This window comes from Diuraphis noxia, unplaced genomic scaffold, assembly GCF_037042655.1.
Source record: "Diuraphis noxia isolate RWA-SAM2 unplaced genomic scaffold, SU_Dnox_SAM2 contig0001, whole genome shotgun sequence".
In the NCBI taxonomy this organism is placed as follows: Eukaryota; Metazoa; Arthropoda; class Insecta; order Hemiptera; family Aphididae; genus Diuraphis; species Diuraphis noxia.
In genome coordinates, this window is record NW_028301711.1 from 22,658,390 (window position 1) to 22,680,528 (window position 22,139).

At 28.8% G+C, this 22,139-nt stretch overlaps 2 protein-coding genes across 3 annotated transcripts; one reads left to right on the plus strand and one right to left on the minus strand.

Moving 5' to 3' along the window:
- Positions 1-1,842: 1,842 nt before the first annotated feature.
- LOC107165023 (uncharacterized) lies at positions 1,843-14,449 on the plus strand. 2 transcript variants are annotated; one of them, XM_089220622.1, is made up of 4 exons: positions 1,843-2,069; positions 3,824-3,993; positions 4,882-5,118; positions 13,903-14,449. In XM_089220622.1, exons 2-4 carry the CDS (start codon positions 3,844-3,846, stop codon positions 14,026-14,028), a joined length of 513 nt encoding a protein of 170 aa, XP_089076748.1. In that variant the 5' UTR covers positions 1,843-2,069; positions 3,824-3,843; the 3' UTR covers positions 14,029-14,449. The 2 variants fall into 2 exon arrangements, with proteins under 2 accessions (XP_089076748.1, XP_089076742.1); XM_089220616.1 differs by lacking the exon at positions 1,843-2,069 and adding an exon at positions 3,482-3,695.
- On the minus strand, positions 14,443-21,807 carry ergic53 (lectin, mannose binding protein ergic53). The gene is made up of 11 exons (XM_089220611.1): positions 21,219-21,807; positions 20,411-20,467; positions 19,760-19,857; positions 19,510-19,682; positions 19,340-19,439; positions 17,140-17,263; positions 16,906-17,065; positions 16,460-16,713; positions 16,300-16,396; positions 15,625-15,891; positions 14,443-14,926 (listed from the first exon to the last, which is right to left on the minus strand). Exons 1-11 carry the CDS (start codon positions 21,394-21,396, stop codon positions 14,890-14,892), a joined length of 1,545 nt encoding a protein of 514 aa, XP_089076737.1. The 5' UTR covers positions 21,397-21,807; the 3' UTR covers positions 14,443-14,889.
- Between the last annotated feature and the right edge of the window lie 332 nt (positions 21,808-22,139).

Below are 22,139 nucleotides of genomic sequence, written 5' to 3' on the forward strand. Positions count from 1 at the left end.
TAGTTGATATATTATTTTATTAAGGCCGCTCGGTGCAAGTGCAAATGATATATTATATACCTGTATCTAATCAATAGAGCTCGGATGTTTATGACTATTTTTTTTTCACGAATCCAGAATTATACCAGGATATGATATAAATGTGAACTTATTTTGCATATTTTGGCATATTTGACATTTTTGAGCACATCAATGCATATATATTGATTATTTCTAGATTATTTAACATATATAATATAAATTATAAGTATTGTATCAATAGTTCTCCGTTCTCCATATTGTTATCATTTACCATCACTAATTAATTTTTATATACTTGAATAAAAAAAATAATAATAATAATCATAATACATATTATTTCTTTTATGAGTAACACACTCATAAAATTAGAAGTTTAGATATTTATAAACCAGCGCCGCAATAATGGCTATCAGTGGCGTATATAGAAATTAATTGGGGGGGAGGGATGCTTACAAAAAGTTAATATTTCAACACTCCCCCTTAAATTCTAATTAGTTACGCCCGTTCCAACCATACATTTCGGAGTGAGGGTGCGGTTGAACCCCCTTCTAAATACACCACTGATGGCTATATGGAAACTGACAACGGCTATATATGACATAAGCACCAAAGGTACAAAAATGACATTTCATTTGCGTCAAAGTTAATATTTTATAAAAGAGTAGTTATTTAAAAATTGCTATCTTATATAAATAATTATATTATACAAAAAAATTTAAATAACAAATTGTTAAAATATAATATAGGTACATGCAAATAATTTTATTTATTTTATTTTATAATATAAATATATTTACAATCTGTAACATCATAAAACAATAAGTAACTTTGAGATTTTTTTACCGGGTTTGAAGGCATAAAGGGTGCGTCCATTGACACTACTTCAAACTGGTTTTTTTTTATATTTTTATTTAGCGAAGTAAATCACTATTTATAATAATATCTTCTATTAACCGTGATGGCAAATAATAGGTACCTCTGTAGGAACGATACAACTTTTTTTTTTAATCTCATTTTGGCGCTTATGTCTTTCACCGCTGACGACATTGTAAAATTTAAGTATGGACCGAACAATTCTGTAAACGTGGAGCGGTCGTTTTCGATATTGTATAAAAACATATTATCGGATCGTGGAATATCTTTCAAATTTTAAAATATCAAAAAATAATTGCTATACATTGTAATCCTGATACTGAAAGTACTAAGCCTACGTAAAATTTAATTTTAATAGATCGGAAACTATAATAATTAATCATTTTTTTTCATATTTAATAGCTGATGTGTATTTCGTAATAAATTAATTTTGAATACCTACACATTTAAAGAGTCCCTATATAATTTGTTTTGAATAATTAATACTAACCATATATACATATATATTCGTTGAAAAAAAAAAATATATATAATATAATTTATGTCATATAATTACATATTTTGACTTTTTTAAATTCATATTTTATTGACATTTTGGTCATTATTAACATCCGAGCTCTACAGTAATCGATATAGTGATCAGCGGTATTGAAAAACGTTGATATTGTTATGCCAGAAAACTTAAGTACACATTTTAATGTCTTTTTATTATTTATTACCCCGTCGCGATAGTGTCTGCGCACGCTTGTGTATAATATGCTCGTGTGTGTGTACGCGCGCGCGCGCTCGTATATGTGTGCGTGTGTGTGTGCACGGCGTGGACGAGTGTGCGCCCTAAGACGGATCCCGCGCTACAATATTATATAGATCAATAACGGTGTAACATCGTTTCGGAGGCGTCTACAGCACACACACACGCACACACACAACCGTGTGTATATATGGCTCTTGTTATACGGCCGCGTAAACACCGTCTACAGTGTCCACACACACTACCTACACGTACGTCGTGCGACCGGCTCGCGTGACGGTCGTGAATGTGTGGGCGTGTGTGTGTGTGCAAGCTGCGCTTGTATGCGTGTGTTAGCGTGATTACACGGAGTTTAATAATAATATACGATAGCTGCGGTGTCCGTGCTCGAACGATTAATGCGATCTGTTTCCATTGATCTCACGTAAGTTCCGTGATGTGCATCGCACGCGGTTATAAATAAATAATAATTATATAATAACCATATCGATATAATAGCGCCGATGATAGACGTAGTAGTAGACAGTAGTATAGGTACTACACAGGTTATCATATTATTATACTGCATCGTGTCGCGAAGTACATACATTTTTAATCGGAATTTTCGCGCCTCCGTGCTATTTTTTTATTTTTTAATCATACTCTATTCTATATTTGTTGATATTTGTCCCGTCATTATTTATTTTTTATACTTGTTTTACCTATGGTATATTAGTATCACGATTTACAATCTATACATTTAAACCTATATTGTATATATTAGGTAATATACCGCTATAGGTGTAATAGGAATAACAAAATATGCAATAAAAAAAAATAAACAATAATTATATGATATTATATAGATAACGAATGGAAACACTTTTATGTAGAGGAGAGTTTTACTAAATTTGCAATATTTTTCCCTCGGAAAATCGTTAAAAATAATTTAGGCTCCATAAAATTCAAGTTAGGTATTCGAATGACTTTAATGATAAAAATATTCATTTAGGCCAGATGTCTTTTGATTTGTTTTCTAAATTTATCATTTTATGTCAACATTTTTAAAACATTAACTGCATGCATAAGATAAAAAAAAATCTAAAATCTAAATTCACCCAGCAAAAAATTTCCTTCTATATTTCAAAAGGCGACTGATAGGTAGTAGGTATAAGTATTTTTCAAGTAAAGTTTATTTGTTTCTGTTTTCCTTGACCAAATTGTATTAAGCATAAGTAATAATATTCATAAACAATAATTTAGATAGAAAAAAGTATATTTTTAAGTATTTAACTTGTATAAGAATATACAGTATAAACATGTGGTAAATATTTAAACAAATAAATGTTCAATGGTCAACTCGGATCACGATGATATAATATTATAACCATGATTATGTATAAAAGCAAATGTTTATTTTTAAAGGGTAGGTTATAGCTATCACGTGATAATAATAATGTCTATTATATATGTATACGCTATATACTTCTATTTCTATTTAAGTGGTACTTATTTCTAATACTAAATACTAATTATCCAGTGTAAAATATCTCATACATACGCACATATATATATATATAATATTTAATATTTATACAAGTACACAACTGTTGCATTTTTTTTCGCATGTACCTGCCTAATCATAATAAACAAAACAATCGATAAACATAATAAATTGTATAAATACTGCAATCAAGTACCTGCAGAGTACCACCCTTAAAACACCGCAAATAATAATAATAATATACATTATAGTAAAACCTATGTATAGACATCAGCTGTAGTATTATATAGTGGTAGTCGCACTGACTGCAGTAGCCAGTGTCGCCAGTGTACGTAGTTGTTAGCGGCTGCCTCCCCTCGACAGACGTGCGAGAACGATGCACATGCATCCACCGTACTCGAAAAACTACTATTGCTGTCAAAGTTTTTGGTCATAGATTGGATTTCTAACTTTTATCGAGTTTATTATAAAATGCATATGCCTAATTTTTATACTTATTAAATAAGTATATAAGGTGTACACCAGATGTTATAAACAATCAAAAAATTAAAAAACTGAATATAATAAGTATGATACCTCTAACTGTATATAATATTCGTTTTAACGTTTTCGATGCTTTACATCGTATTATTCGTATTATACATGCATGCATGAAATAATAATCATCATAGTTACGTTTTGCCTTCTATATAAAGTGAACTGCAGCGGCGTTAAAATGAAAAAAGAGCGGAAAAAACACTGCAAAGACAAAAACAAGAAACAGCCCTCGGATTCGTGTTCGTCCGGTTGCAGCAGTATGGATTGCATGGGACTACAGCAAATTCCATCGTCGCCGCCGCCGAGTTATGAGCATAGTTTGCAGGAGGTAAATATTAAATACCTACTAAATAACACTACAATGTCGATGTTTGTACCTATACGTTCTATACCTAATATTAAGCGAAAGAAAATCAATTTTTTCCCGTTTATTAATAGTTTAATACACATATAGCGATCCGCACTAGACAAAAATAAGCATAGACTTTATAAGTACTTAAAAAAAAAAACATATTAAATATTAAAAATGCGCATTTTTAATTGGGTAGATCCTACATCAATCCAGATGAATTAATTAATATTGTTAATCATTTTATTTATTTAGATAATTACCTTCGTCGATAAGAAGATGCGGTATTAAAAATATAATTATTTCTTAGTGGGTGTAGTGGCCGGGAGGATTAAGGCGTCGGTTGCGACGAGCACCGTCGCCGGTTTGAATCCCGGTCAGGGGCGGCATCGCTTACCAGGCAGTTCATGCTGTCTGGAAAGAGAGGCTGTCGCCCCCCAACCGGGCATGGCAGAAATCTACAGGCACCCATTCGAAATTCTGCCAAAACATCCACGAGTACCAAAACCAACAGTTCCCCAGGCAAATGACCCTTGTTGTCGAAGCCTCAACCCTCAATAAAAAATAAAATAAAAATATTTCTTACGAACTGCTATATTATACCTATAGGTAATAAAACTATTAATAAAATATAATTCATACAGGTTGATTATTCTATCAGATGCTGATCTAAGGATATTTTTTTGGTGGGGGGGGGGAATAGCTAGGGTACCCACGATGAATATTATTATAAGTGCTTGCATGTAAGTTGCTGCAGCAACATCACATTATGCATTATAAAATATATATATATTTGTCGTCTATAATTTTTTGATTATATAGTTATCTTTAATTAAGTATCGAATTTATTTTTGTTTTTATTATTAGCCAGGACAATCTTCCGATCACGGTGGCAATCTGCAACAAATGACCACGTCCGATGAAATTTGCGCCGGAGGGAGTGGTCGGCAATCGTGTAGCTCTGAGATCGAATGTCAAAGTAATGGATCACCCGTAAGACAAGAAATATTTCATAAGAGCAGCAAAGAGTTTTATAAGGCGGTTGCTGCTCAATGGGGTATAACGTGCAAGATGAGCGATCACTGCAGGTGTCTGGATTGTCAGGTAAAATGTGATTTTCAAAAATATTAAATTAATTAATATTAGTAGCTTTATCATAAACTATATGACCATATTGTAGTTTTATCATATTATAATATTGGATTTGTTCATATTTCTAATAGTATATTATTATCAGTATATTTATCACATATATGCACACAATATAAGGCTGAATTAATTCAAATATTGGCCATTCGCCTATTCGTTCTTTAATCGTTTTTATGAAATAAGAATTGCATTTCAAAAATATGTATTAAATAAGTATATATAGGCACCTATATAGTCAGAGAAGGCGCGTTTAGGGGCCACCAGATAAAAGTTAAGAATTCTGTATTTCATTGCAATTAAAAAATAAAGTAAATTAAAAATAATAACATCGTACAATATTCAATGTTTAAGAATATTTTTGTCATCGAGATACACAGACGATGAAGGTTTATCAACAATAAGTAATGTGGATAGTTTTTTTATTATGAGTAATTATTGTATAATCTAATTAATAATTATAGATTGTTCCTTAGCCATACGCGTTACGCCTATAGACAGATCATCATGATTCATGAACTAGCAGAACAATTTCATCTTATAATAACACATTTTTCTATAATTTTATTCGTTTTATCAAAATAATTATAATTAGTCTTATTCTAATATTTTACTAAAAACAAATTATTAAAAAAAAAAAAACATTCATTATACAAAACTTGAATCTAAACACGACCGTGCCTGAAGTGTTTATGCATACCTACGTCATCAGTGTATTCGGAAAATTAATCTTTCTATGGATATTCAATGGTAAAACTATACTTTATAGCTACATATCATTTTTATGATACCTACGTGTGATTCTGCAAAGAGCGAACAAGCAATGTTTATATTGTAAACATAAAAGTTCATTAAAGACTGTTTTTGTTGTACTGTGTTATTGACAGTTTTGATAAACAATCATACAGCTATAATATTATATTATATAGTCAACTTCATCCTATATATTAAACCACTTATTTGACATTATTTATTTTAGTTGTAAATAAAGAAATTGCATTGTTTGTAAGTGTCATCCTGTCAATTAAAAAAAATAATAAATATTGATAAAACCCACTTCGTGCGATATCAGCCAAATTTAACCGATCCAAGAAGTTTTATAATAGGTTCAACACCATTGTGATGCTACTTTTAATATTGTTTTATTTAAAAGTTTTTCTAAGTGCATTGATATTTTTCTAGTCAAGGAAACGATTTACACTAAGTTAAAAATTTTCAAATAATATGTTCATAATTTAATGAACTTTATACACTTATAAAAAAATACTATTAATTTATTTCTACACAAATTTTATATTCAGTATAATATAGAACTTATAACAACTTATGAGATTGAAAACCTATTGTTAGCCTCTCATGTTCAATTTTAAACTTCTTTGAAAGAGTAAACAATTATTTATCGACAAAAACTTTCTTAAAATATTTGAAAATATTTAATGAAAATGGACCTACAGTATTGAACGCAAAACGTTTTCCAAATAGGTAGGTACATATTTTTATAATGTTTGTGATGAAATATTTGTAGAATAACTCTTTTAAAATATTTTTAAATTTCTGTGTCGGTTAAAAGGTCTATAATGTTCTCGATCTTTATCATGATTTCAAAATTTTGTTTAAACATTAAATTATGTTTTACGTAGTTAAACCACAATATTATTGTTTATAAATTCTCATATGTTATTGCAAAATAAGAATACTTTTGATATTACAATTCACAATTCCATGTATAACAATTTAAGTGGCTCAATTATCGGGAGTGTTGGGTGTGCAATTCACTGGGGCCCCCGTCCCCCGAATTTTTCGAAATCTCTCATATGATCTTCATTCTTCAGTAACAGCTGAATTGGATACAAATATATTATGACGTTATTGTGAAAAGATTATAAATTATTCCTATTTAGTATTTATTAACATTCTGCTTGTTCGGTTATAAATTAATATAAAATATATTAATTCATTTATATAAGTAGGATTACCTAGTACCTACCTATATATTATAGGTACTGTTGTTTATCGCGACCGGTGTTATTTCCCAGAATTGTATAAATATTTTTAAAATATAATTTAAATACGAATTATAAAAAGATAAGTTATAATCACTGATATAAGCAAAATTTCATAGAATATAATTTTATTTATTGAGAAATAAAGATAAACCTGTAGACGTCTATTTTTTTTCGTATTCGCTATCGGCTATACGATCATCTGAAATTATTAATTAATATAAATATTAATAACATCCACGATAATCGACAACTGATGTACTATGTATGGGGTTAAGTTTGGTGATACACAAGACACTTAATATGTTATAAATGAAGACGAAAATAAACATTTATACACGCATGTTTTTCTTACATAAGAGTATACATATTTTTTGAATTAGTTATTTTAATTTCTATAATTAATTACCTGTAATTTATTCTAGATAGAATATTTTTATCTTTTGTTAGATGAATTTGATTTATTTATCTGTTATCTGTATCTAAAATAAAATTGTGTTGTCATCTTTATCCAGATTTTTTCAGTTATCTATATTCCTAGCACTGCAGATAAGTAATGGGATGGAACTTTTGAAAAACCTGTAATTATTAATTTTATATTTATTATAATATTATAAATGATAAATCTATTCAAATTCAGATTCGACAAAGTTTTTACTGGATTTCCTTAATTCCGAGTATCATAATAATATTCATATAAAAACATCGACAGTTAACTTTTGAATGTAGATTGGTATCTTATAAACCTATTTATTACATATATAAGTCTTGTAAAGAATACTAATATTTTGTATTCGAATAAATATAACATGAAAAGTATTCAAATTACCGGAATATAATATACGTAATTGAATTTTGAATACCTACTTATTGAAAAATATGTTCAGTGAATGCCTTATTATATATACGCCATTTGTTCCTACTGAAAAAAGTATTTATTTCTCACCAATATAATATAGGTACCTATAGGTATTATATATTTAGTTTTGGTCGTTTTGGAATAGTTTGAAATTAACTATTTATATTATAAAATATACAAATACCTAAGTGCTGTGTAGTGTATTTAGGCATAAATAAATATTATTTTACCTATAATACCATTATACTACCACATAAGTTATAAGTATCTACAATAATAAATACTATAGCTAGGTATAGTTGCAGTAGGTATATTATTAATAATTAATAATAATTAATAATTATTACTACCTACTTAAGGCACTATTAGCCAGCTATTTAGCTCAACTAATCCAAGCATGGGCAAGTTAATATGGTAATTTTTAATTGAATTAAGTTGTTAGAAACATTTTTAAAAGCTTTAAAGCTAAATAGTTATCCTAATTTTTTTTAACTCAGTCAAGTTAAAAGTTATACGGAAACTTTCAATTAACTTATTAACAAAAGTTGAGTTATTTATTTGTATTTTAATATACAAATAGCTTGTTAGGTGCATATGGCTTAAAATTATAAAAACTAAATATTTACGCAATATGTACCTGTGTCATCAATAATAATTGTATTATATTTATTATTTAATTATTTATAAATAATAGGCCTATAATATATTTTTAGAATTAAGACATACCTACCCACATATTGTTGTATCGTTAGGTAGGTATGCACTTTCGTTCAATAGCCACTATAAGTAAGTAGGTACCATCCGTAAAAAAATGGCTTTAGACGTTATAGTCGTTAGTGGTCACCTTCTCAGATATTTTACTCAACTCGTTGTAGCGGTATAGGTATTATAATGTGTATTGTATTGTGCAGTATCATAATATTATCGACTGTTATGTACCTATAGGCTATATTAATATTATCACAGGCACGGCGCCAGAATTTTTTTTCTAGGGGGGCGGTAAAGGGCAAGTTAATTTTTTGAAGGGGCATAATGCATATTCAACAATTTTATTTATTTCAATAACAATAAAAAAAATGTTAAGTAATGATTTATGTATCAGTGAACACAGTAATACTGTATAAGTGCATTTTTAAATATAACATAAATTTATTACATACCTAATAGTAATATTTGAAAATAAAAAATACAATTAAAGGACCTACAATTTAAATATAAAAACATTTAACTGTATAGTTGCATTTCAGCATGAGACATAATTGAATATAATATAATAGTAATTACTAAAATTTAAATATGAAAACATTTTTAAATGTATAAGTGCATTTCTGCATATAAAATAAATTTAATATGTATATAATAGTAATATTTAAAAATAAAAATAAAATTCCAAGTAAGATTAAATTAAGAAAAAAATTTAAATAAGCATTATCTTTCTATTGTGATGAGCAGCAGAAAACTTGTCCACAACCTTTTCCATATCTAGGTTTTTGGAAATGTTTTTTTCAATTGAAAGAATTGCTATATCTGTTAGTCTTGAGTTAATCATTTTATTTCTTAAATAAGTTTTGATTTGTCGGAGACTAGAAAAAGTTCTCTCCACTCCGGCACTGGAAGGAGGTATGATAATTGCTATGGTACATAGTAAATATAGTTCAGAAAAAGCCAATTTGTAACATTCTAATAAATGCATGAAATCGAGTATAGTGTTAATTTTAGTTTTTTTTTCTATCTGATGTCTTTTTATGAGTTTCGGTATTAACTTAAGTTCAGATTCCAAGCTTTCAATATCAACATCATAATGCTTAGCAAAAGGTAATAATATTTGAAAGTCTAAAAAGGATTTATTTTGAGGATTTAAGGAACTTATACCAGATAATATTGGATTATTATCAGAAAATCTTCGTTGTAGTTCATTGATCATTCTATCAATTACAGGATTAAATATGATTATCTTTACATCATTCTTACACATAACGGTCCTATTTTTAGATGTCGGTAGTTCTGTAATATAAGATGAAAATCTAACAGGCAATTTACGATGAGTTCTTCTACACATTAAGTTTTCTTCAGGTAATAGAATGTTATTATTTTCCGCAAACAAAACAACTTTTTCTAAAAGCTCATTAAATAATCTGTCAACTGTTCGAAATTCCTTAAGATAATCAATTAATGATTCAACCATTATACAACTAGTTCCTATATCTGAATTGGGAAATTGTAAATAATCAGATACAATTTTTATTTGACTAAATGTATCACAAAAGAGATGTAAACAAAAAATAAATTCAAAATTAATGTGTTCTAAAATAGATTTTGCCTCCATACTTCTATTTCTTAAATTTCCACCGAAGACATTAATAATTATTATCTGTTATTCTGTTATATCTAAATACAAACGATATTATTCAATGCGGGTATATATATACAATGAACAATATATGTCGTGCAATAACAAGTCAGGGAAACCGACTAATAGACGAACGCTGCTATTTTTAAACATTTTGAATCGTGCCACTTTTATCGATAAAGTAGAGTGAACAATGAAGATAGTCATCTTATTACGATTACGAAATAATACGTCTATCAAAAATAAATACATTCGTAAACTGTATTAACTATAAAGTATAGCGTTACAGTGATTGTATAATAATCATCGATTAAAAATTATGAGAAAATCTGGTGGCCATGGCTGGTTATTCGAAATCACAGAATATTACTTGTGTTCAAAAACGTTTATGTTATAATAGTTGGGGAACTAGCTTTGTCTAGTGCTCCATGGTCACACACCAGTTAATAAGAGTTAAAATATCTGGGGGGGCGAGAGCAGGGCGAGAACTTATCCTGGGTGGGCAATCGCCCCCCCTCGCCACCCCTTGGCGCCGTCCCTGTATTATCATACTTATTATACAAATTAATTTGTACCTACCTATACTTACGGACTTAATTGCATTCTTGTTCGCAAATTGTAGGTACTAATTAAAAAAAATATATATTTAAAATTGAACTTGAAAGGTATAAACTAGGCTATTTTTATTTTTTACTATTTGCACATTGCACACAAGTGACAAATAGTAATTTAGGTATGACTATATTTAACTGAACATATAGAGTATTAGAGTGTATAAATATAGGTGTGGTGGCTAAAGGGGCCAATTATCTACTATTAACTTGCTATATACATGGTCACATGGAGTATATTATACAAATTAAATTAGACATATTTTATTATTACTGTCATAAAATAAGTTAAATTTGATTAAATATATAAACTAATAAAACATTTATTTCTAGTTAATTTATCATAAAATATTTTCTGACATTGTATACCTAATCATATTGTCACGCATGCCTAGATACCTTACCTACCTATGTTACAAACATAATTCATGATTGTATGTTACAAACATACAATCATGAATTAGGTACCTCGTACCTACTTACCTATATATATTATATAACGACTAATAGAAAACATTTAAATATTTAATATCAGATATAGCTAATTAATGCATTAGGTATAAGTAGTCAAGTGTATACGCGTTCATATTATATTATAGGTACAGTCAGGGCCGGCGCAAGAAGTTTTGGCGCCCTTAACACCCCCCCCCCCCGCCAAGACTAGTTTGAGTAGTATTAAAATTAAGTTTTTTAGTAAGTTAAATAAAATTAGCATGTATTTTGTATCATAACAATATTGTAATAAGGTTAGACATATTATTTTATTAACTTATAAAATTGTACAACAAAAATAATATTAAATTTATATCATCATATTTATAGATACTCCGAAAAACGTGTTAAGTTAATAATACTAATTTTCATAATAAGAAATGTGCGAATGTGCGATTCACCTCGTTATATCGACCGTTGCGCCATATATTAATTATTATATATCATCATATATTAATATCAATTATCAAAATTCAAAGTATATTCATTAACATAAAATATCAAATCAAATAATATAATATTATTTCACGCCACTAGCCCACCACTGCCTATAATATAGGAATATTGTGTTTCTGGTTTCACTAACTACTTATTAATTAAAACGGAATTTATTGTAAAAAAGAAACCAAAATACTATGTACAAATTTACTAAACAAAATATATCATCATATGAATATTGATTACCTGTTGGCGCCCACAGAAATTTTTCTAGGGGGGGGGCAATGTTAGGATTTGAGGATAAATATTATAATTTTACTAGGTGTTTTAAAATAATATAACATTTTTTATTATACTCGTGTACAATGTAGTATTATATTTTATTATATTTCAACTTATTTTATACTTTAAATTTGTTGTATAGTATATATAGTCATTTATCTTAAAACATTCAATTACAAAAAATATTTTGAAAAAGCCAGGGGGGCAACTGCCCCAGCTTGCAGCCTATGGTTGGCAGATACTTGTTAGCTTATACATTTGAGTATTTGACATTACACAGCAGACCGTACGGAGCGAGAGCTCGTCGAAAACAATAAATTGAATAAATAATTGTGTGTGTCAGACAATTGTGTCTTTTTGATTTACACTATACCTATTCTGCGGTATTTTCACCGTAAGGTCCGAATGAGTTTTACCGCCACGGTTTTTCACAAATGCGGTGGTATGCTTCCATAATTCCATGTATTATTTTTACATCAAAACCAGCGGTATCGATGCACTGTTATATTATTCTTATATTCTACTAATATGAGACATTTGAAGATGCATCTTCAATTAAAACGACATTAGATAATGAATATTTCAAATTGTATAGATTGTTAATGCGTTTTAAAAGATAAATAAATAAAAATAATTTTCAGTTTGGCGCCCCTACGTGCTGGCACCCTGGGCAGTCGCCCAGGTCGCCCATAGCTTTCGCGGGCCCTGGGTACAGTTATCTTTTCAACTTTTTTAATTCTTCAAGTATTTATAAAAGCGCAAAAAATGGTCTATAGTATAGAGCCTCGACCCCCTTCTGTGTATCGCAGACCAACAACCTCGGTAGCCGATGACCCGACCAAGGGAGTTAACTCGTTACTTCAGGAACTACTATTACTTTCCGACAATCCTCGAACTGTGTGAATTATATTTATTTATAGTATTTAAAAACACTATTCCGATATTATATTTTACATATTGTTACAACCATCATGTGACGTAAACATTTTAACTCGAATTAGTCATTAGATAATAAAGTTGTGATTTGTTTAACTACCTAATAATAGAAAACAATTAAAATTTTAAGACTTTCCCAAACCAGATGTCCAGATAATTTTATGGGTTCTCACTCCAGTGACTGATCACCAAGCTCTGGTTGATTTGGTTTGATTTTTTTGATGAATATCTATGTACTTAACTTGGCTGGATTATTATTTTCAGCTTTATGTTTAGGACGTTTATGTATTGTAATGATATATAACTTGTTAGTTACTTAATACCTACCTATGTAAACGATAGGGTGGTACCATTGTGTTGGGTGTCTGAACGTTATAGTGTGTGGTCCTATATACAGACAAGTATTTGGTTTAATTTTTAGGAGCTAGCAACTAATTTTAAGATTATAAAGAGATAAATTAGATTTAGATGTTACAAAAACTAATTAGATTTTATCAACTTATAATCAAATATAAATAATAAATTCATAACATAAACCAACAAATTTCAAGCTTAAATAAACTACCCTTGAACTTTGAAGAATATAGATTATGTTATATCCTTAATAAATTAATGCTACACACTTTAAAAGAATTATTCAGTTAATAAGGTCTGTGACTAGTTTGTACTATGTAAAAAGACAAAGCACATTATTTTTTTGCAAAAACAATCATTTTTAAGGTTTAATGCGAGTGCTTTTTTTTATTACAACTGTTATTTTATTGTTTGCAGAGTCGTTACTTTGATTGTGAGTACGATCAAGAAAACGAACAGGAAAAGACAGATGGTGGTCTTGGAGCTGGTACGCCAATGTTCTTATCAGAAGTCATGCACGGGTCTACTTGCACTTTAATTTAATGCATATTTTTCACACAATAGATTTGTTATTTTTTTATGAACTGCCTGACGGAACCATACATAATATTATATATTTATATTGTTTTGCGTTATGACATGTTTGATTACATTGCCCAGGGCCTATTATAATTGTATTAAGTATTAACAAACATTTTAAACCAGGCTATGAATATTTTACAGCTAACAAAAAACCTATTAAGCCTGTCTTATTTTTAAAATTAACCTTCTTACATGTGTTCTTAATTTTTTACTTTTACTTAAAACATTTTATTTTATAAATAATACCAATTGACCTATATATTTATATAATATTGTAAGTTACTAATTAAATCTAAATGGTTAAAACCTGTAAGCTATAAATCAATTCTACAAAACAATTATTGACAATGCATTAAAATAATAAATTATTAACAATTATTAATTTGTTTCTTGGTTTTTATTTTCCATTTAAAATCATTTTAAAAAAAAAATATCAAAATAACATATAATACATAATATATAGTTGTAATCTGTAATGAATCAATATGAATCCAATTCTGGCCTACATAGTTTTGAATCAAATAATTAATCAATTAAATTTATTTTTATAAATCACAACACATTCTTATTGTAATGATAAGTAAAACAACCTTAAAAAATTATCTTAATTAAATAATAAGTCATTAATTACATGGTAAAAAAAAAATGTTTTGGCAGATTTATCATGCAGATTCAATCCCTGTACCAAAATTACATTTTTACTATTTATTTTTACTATCTTATTCATAAGAGGTATCAATTAAATTTTAACACAACTGCAATAATTAATGAAATCTCCTAATTATAAACATAGTATTAGGATAGTGTTTTTATTTCAAAGGTTCAATAGAATTTCTTAGCTTGTGATTCTTTACTGTTCCTGAAACAAAAAAAAAAAAAACAACCATTCAGGCAAATTAAACATAAGATATTGACATTGAAATTACATGAACAACAATTTTTGTCCGACAAGGAAAGGTAATATTATTCAAATTGTATGACATGAAGAAATGGTTTCATACAATTATATGATTTGAATTCGTGTAGTAACATAACTGGATTCTAGACATAATTGAAATTGTAGGCGGCATGGCCAGAAATTTGTTAAGTTCATAAGCAGAGACTATCTTTTATTTTTTAGGCTATGAAACTTAATTACCTACTATAGGTATCAATTTTATATATAACATGATTGGCATCATATTAACATCCTGTTAATATAATCAGCTTTTTTTTATTTCTGTGAATAATTTAATAAGCTGAGATTAATGAATAAAAATAACTCCCCCTAGAAGAAGGACATAATTCAATTTAGTTAATTTTTCAGTGTAGCAGACTAGTTATACTTGTAATGTTTTCAAGTGATAGTAACACTTATTTTAAACAAATAACAATTAAATCGATATATTTTATAGACTTGCATTTTTAAAGTGGCTAGTTACTAATTTTCATTTTGATAAACCTAATTTGGTTTAAAGGTCATCTAATAACTAATTCAAAATATGTTGATTGGTCCTCCAAATTTCCTACAGGGCTTACCACAAATTTAAAATATCTATCAATGTTGTTTTCACTTACTTATACAAAGTGTAGATTATAAACAATAATGTTTGGCCCACTGCAGCAACTAACACAATAGTATTAGTTGCACATGTAGGACAAGATGATTGTTGTGAATACCCAGCCTTCTGTGATGCATCTCGCTTAATGGTATTTAACGAGTCTCTAATTTCATGTATAATTGATGCCTGGTCGTAACCTAATGGTTGAACTTGAGCTGTTGGTTGATGAGCTTGGTTTTTAATTATGTTTTCAGTCTTTACATGTACTTCTGCCATTAAATTCCTAGGAAAAGTATAAATAAAGTATGATTTAATTAATGTATGATCGTATACTTATATGATTTTAATTTGGAATATTAGAATATCACTAAAAATTCATAACTAAAATATTGCAAGGAGCACTCATAAAAAAGCATAAATCTATTGCCTGTATTTACTTGTATATAGATTAAAAGTTAAATTTGTAACTGAACTTTTGAGGTATGAGTAATGTTTATTTTAAGAAAATTAGCTTAGATAAATTATAAATGACAATTTATGAATCTCATACAAATGAAAACTAATAAAACAATTCACCAAGTACTTTAAATTGGAAAGATTATATATATATTTCATCTTGATAACAAAAACAAAAACTTTTAATAGTAATCACAATTTTAACTAATATATTTATCAAATATTTAAATAATACCTGACTTCTCTCACAGAGTTTATAATACCATTCTGGTTGTTAATTAGTAAATCAACATCATGTCTTCCAATTCCTGCATTCCCTTGTGGCATTTGTACTACATTATAATAAACAGAAAATATCAATAAATGCATGCAAATAGTTAACAAAAAGTTGTTACCATGAGGTTGTCCTTGTGCACTACCCATTGATCCAACAACCGCCATAGTAGATTGAACATTAGACAACAAACTGAGCGTTCGTTCCTGACGACCAACAACTTCATCCAGTTTTTCGCTTAATACTTTTACAGAATCTACAATCTGGCCTTGACCAGAAAATATTTGATTTAATTCTCTTTGACTATCTGTTTCATACCAATCTTCAAATTCATTATCTTCTCTCGTTTTAGTTTCTGGATGCTGCTTGTGATAACTATATAGTATGACAAAGTAGTAAATAAGAATAAAACATAATATTTCAAATTTAGTCTACAAGTATAAAATTAAATAGAGAATTTTAAGTTGATAAAAAGCAATTATTATATTTGTTTGAAGGTGACATTTCTGTGTTCAAGATATCAAAGTTTGATTTACTGAGTCAACTAATATTTAACAATTATCTTACTCTTCTTTTTCTTGATCTAATTTCCGTTGATAATCAGCATACTCCTTGGTTAATTTATTTTCTTCGTCTACGGAAGACTGTTGAGATTTACCAGCTGGTTTGAATGTTGTTCCCGGTGGGTAAACACTGTATGTCAAGAAATTATTAACATCGTGATCATCTGAAATATATAATTGTTTTTAACAACAAGCACATTTTAACACTTTATAGAATATTCTATTAAGAGATCATTACCTGCAAGACCACCGGTAGCGGCAGATACACCAAAATAACCAGTCTTAGGTAAAAATACATTTTCGCTTCGGAAGCAAATTTCAAAGTCCTTTTCGTTATTAGTATTACCACTATGGAAAAATACCTAAAAAAATAAAAATAATAATTTATTATAAACTAGAGGTATTAATTATAGTTTAAAAATTAATTTTAATACTCGAAAGCTGATGTTAGTCTTGGAGATATTTATATTTTATACCTATACATTTTAAATTGAGTAAATTCACTTTAGTATTAAAAAAATAAAAAATAAAGTAAAATGCATTCTTCTGAATGTAAGCTTTGTTATCTTACGAGTTACTATAAGTAACATAGAGTCAACACATATGGGAAGCTCACAACACAACAACTATTTTCTTTAAATCAATAGTTTGAACTATTAAAAAAAAATTTGGTCATAATTAAAAAAATAAAAGAAAAAAATTTTGATGCACTTTGCGTACGTTTCCAAAGCTTACTGTGCGATGCTCGTTCAGTCACAAATTTATTTTATGTACTTATGAATGAGAATAAGAAAGTGTATTTTGCATTTTTGGGGATTTTTCAGTTTTTAGGCCATTTTCTTAATTTTTGGAAACCAAGTATGAAATTTTATTTTAAGATTTTTACACCAACATGGTTTTTATATAGATATGAGAGATTATAAGTAGGTAGGTACTCGTAATTCGTATTATATTATTGGACAAGGTTTGAGTAAACATTATCCGTACTCCTGTTAAATAATCTTAAGTCGGTAAAATCGAAGTCCAATGATATCGTTCGACGTTCAGTACAAGTTTTGTCGTCGTGGTCATATTTTGTGTTTTTTAGGGTTTTTAGGTCATAAAAGCATTTTTTAAGGGCATTTTTTGGGTTTTTTTTAGGGCATTATAATTCCAGCCCTTATGATAAGTAAGTTCTGCAGTTACAGATATGTACGTAAGAAATTTACCATAATAAGATTTTAAATATTTCAAAAAACAAACATTTTATATAAATCACAGTTGATTATCCCATTGTACATCTTAGATGCAAAAAAACACATCACGATAATTAAAAAAATAAATAAATATATTTTAAAGGTTAGTAAGTTATTGTATGAAACAAGCAACTTTTAAATAATGAACTTGTATAAGATAGGCAATTATGGCAAGCCCATCCATAAGACGTTTTTATTCAATCTCTATTAAGTCATTGAATAATTCCTACGTCTAGAAACATTATGAGTAAACCTATGTAGTCTCCATCTTGGAATAATATGGAAAAATACATGTCAAGCTGTTCCAATCTTATATTATTAGCATGAATATTAGAAAGAATTAACCTATTAGCAAACCTAAATGTAAGAATTGTGTTCTCTTATTGATTTTACATTCTTTTAATTTCTAACTGGATTATGAGCATTTTCAAATCTTAATATTTTACATAATCATGAACGTATACAAAAATTAAAATATCATAACAAACCAATAAAACAACACAGATAATCTTCTTAAGTTTAAGTTTGATAATAAACTCCATGCCATGAGAGAAGCAACTCGTGTATAGTCAATTCACTCTAATATTCAAGCTAATAATACAATACTGCAGAAAAAACTGCATAAACCTTGAGTATATTACGCATTGGTAAGTTGGCCGACAACATATGCGGGTAAGAGATTCTCTTAAGAGGACGCTACACCCACATGTGTTGTCACCGTCTTACAAGTGCATAACATTGCAAAAACTGTTTTGTGCGGTAAAGAACCGAGAAAGATATAGTTATAACTAAGAAACTAAATTTTCACCACATAAAAAGGAGAATTTTGTCTGTAAAATATCATTTTTATTTTTCGATATCACTTATACAAAAAAAAATCTTATTGTTTTATAATACATTAATTTTGTGTTTTTTAAGCATGAATAACTTTTTTTGTAGTTCTGATATCGAAAAAATAAAAACGATATTGCACAGACAAAATTCTCCTCTTTATGTGGTGAAAATTTTGTTTCTTAGTTATAACTGTAGCTTTCTCGGTTCTTTCCTGTGCGAAACAGTTTTTGCATTGTTACACACTTGTGAGACGGAGACAACACATGCGGGTGTAGCGTCCTCTTAAGAAGTGACTAACAGGATTATCATCACAATTGGGGATAATAATATAATAGTTTCTCAAATTGTATGATAACACCAATATCATACCGTTAATGTGTTCATATAATATTCAATTTTGGCTCTTGTTGCAAAAGGTTTATTTCTGAAATCTCTCAAACATCCGGATAACTGCTGAGTAGATCCATCACTAAAAAAAAAAAAAAAATACATGGTAAATAAATTATTTATATCATACCTAAATGAATTAGTTAATTTACTTTGAATGATCAAAAATTTGTGATCCATCATTTACTACACCCATAATATATGGATTATTGTGTTTGCCATCATTATCAAAAGAATCAAAAAATATCCCCAATCCAGTCCATTTGTCGGAGCTACCAAATACTGGACCATTATAGTCACCTTTAGAAGATGTATACCAAAATGCCTGTTTAAAATAATATTTAAATATTATTATGAATAATATTAATAATAATAAATAATAATATATTGTAATATATGTACCAGGCCATCTGCACCAATTCTACCTCTTCCGCTGACTCTAAAATTTATTTCAACTATCCACCAATCAAACTTAGTTTGACTTTTTGTCCAAATTGCACCTGCAAAATATTATTATTAATCAAATCCAGTAAAATCAATCAATAACAAAAACCAAATATTTCTCCCATACTTAATTTTAGATATATATGTTATTTTTTATTTATGTATTCTGAGATTTATCTATACTATTTAAAAAAGTCTTATAAAATAAGTTTTAGTCATTAGGTAAATCATAGAATGAAAGATTAATTAAATTTGTAATAAAAAAGAATTAATTGAAAAAATGTTTGATTTACCATTGTATAATAAAATCGCTAGAAAAGGTTTGTACTACAACTATTTGTAGCATAATATTTCCAAGCATAAAATACATAAATTTAGTAAAATGAATTTCTTAGAATATTCCTAGATCATGTTTATAACAACCAATAAGATAATGCATTTAAGACCATACATTTATTAACATTTAATGTGAATTCACATAATATTTAAATAGTAATATTATAGTTAATAAAACATTTGATGGAACCAAATAAACCTATAGTAATAATGCTACTAGTAGTATGCAAATGAAAATATAAAAGTATCATAATGAATAGAATAAGAACAAACCTTTTTGACTTTTTAAAGATGGTGCAATTCGAACATTATCTGCACTGGCAATAGCATCTAAAAAAAAACAAAAATAAATAAATATAAAAACAATAAAATAAAATAAAATAAAATAACACTTTTAAGTCTAAATTTGCTGTTGGGTAATTCTTCTTAATATTCTAACTCCTAATAAGTTATTAACAAATATTAAATCAAATTCACATACGGATAATTGATTTATAATTGATTCAAACTCTTCTCATTTCAAATAAAGCATTCAGAAATAAAGCACTCTGGAGAGTATTTTAAGATGTAAATACATACCTCCTTTTTTGATACTTTTGATATACTTATGAATGAATATTTTAAATATGTAATAGGAAGGTAACCAAATGTATTAAACATACCTATATCTTCTAATATTCATTAGTTTGTATGAATTAAAAATGATCTTTTGGGTAAAAAAAGTGGTTTAAAATTATTGTTATTTTTTACAATCACTTCAAGATGAGTAAGCTCAGAGTGTTATAAAAGATTTTTATCTGATATTTTTTTATTGCTAAAATTCTAAGTGCAAATCGTTAATTTCAAAACAAATTTCAATAGCTCCTCGAGTGCAAGCATACTGTACAATTATTACCAGCTATCGGTTTGGCGTAAAGTTAATAAAGCCATTCTAGGATTCGTCATTCAACATAACGTGATCAGACGTACCTATATGAATCGTTCACTGAGGGAAATAATCAATTAATCGAGATAGAAACCTATGTACATAAAAAAACAAAAATTAAACAGAGATGGAAACACGGTGACAACAATGACATACTTCCGCCGTACTCCCAAAACGGTACAGATCCATCCTTCTGTGCCAGATACGGAGGTTTGAAGCTGTACTTGTACTCGAACCGGGACACGACCTGGTCGCAGCGCCCGACGTTGGCATAGCCCGACAGTAGAACGAAGACGACGGACACCACCAGCAGCGGCAGACGGAACAGCAACATGTTCTCTAACAGCTGGAGCCTTTCGGATGGACCACCTGGTAATACACGTCTACGGCAGGACCACGACGTCTCTTTATTATCCGTATATTAATACGCACTTTAACCTTGCGATCTCGAAACTCTTGTTCGCGGGATAATCACAACAGCGTCATCGTGAAAACTGTGCCGTTGGCATGATAATGTCGTGGTTGTTGTTATTATTATTATTATTATTATTATTATTACAACTGGTTTCGGTATTCGGTGGTTCGTCTGTTACACGTTGTAGGTTCCACGATATTATTATTATTATTATTATTATAACGACATAATGACAATAATCTTAAACAGCATTGCGGCAATCATACATTATAATACGTACACGAACGAATTGTAACCAGTCGTGGCTGCCGCCGGTCAATCGTAAAAATTATCATAACATTATTACGTGACACGCCGACGTTATCAAAACGACCACTTCTGCCACATCGGCACGGCGCCCTACATATTATACCCCACACCGGATGACTGATAATAATTTCATGTACGTGTCAACGTGTCCGATACACGGACGTAATAATATCATTATTATTGTTATCACAAGTACTGTATAATTTTAATCACCTCCACACACTTTCGACTTTAATAATTCCAACCTCAGAGTAATAACAATAAATTCCGGTGACATCGTCCCCAAAATCGATTGGAGCTATTATTATTATTGTAGAGGAAATCAGAAATATATGCCTACAACGGCTTCAACA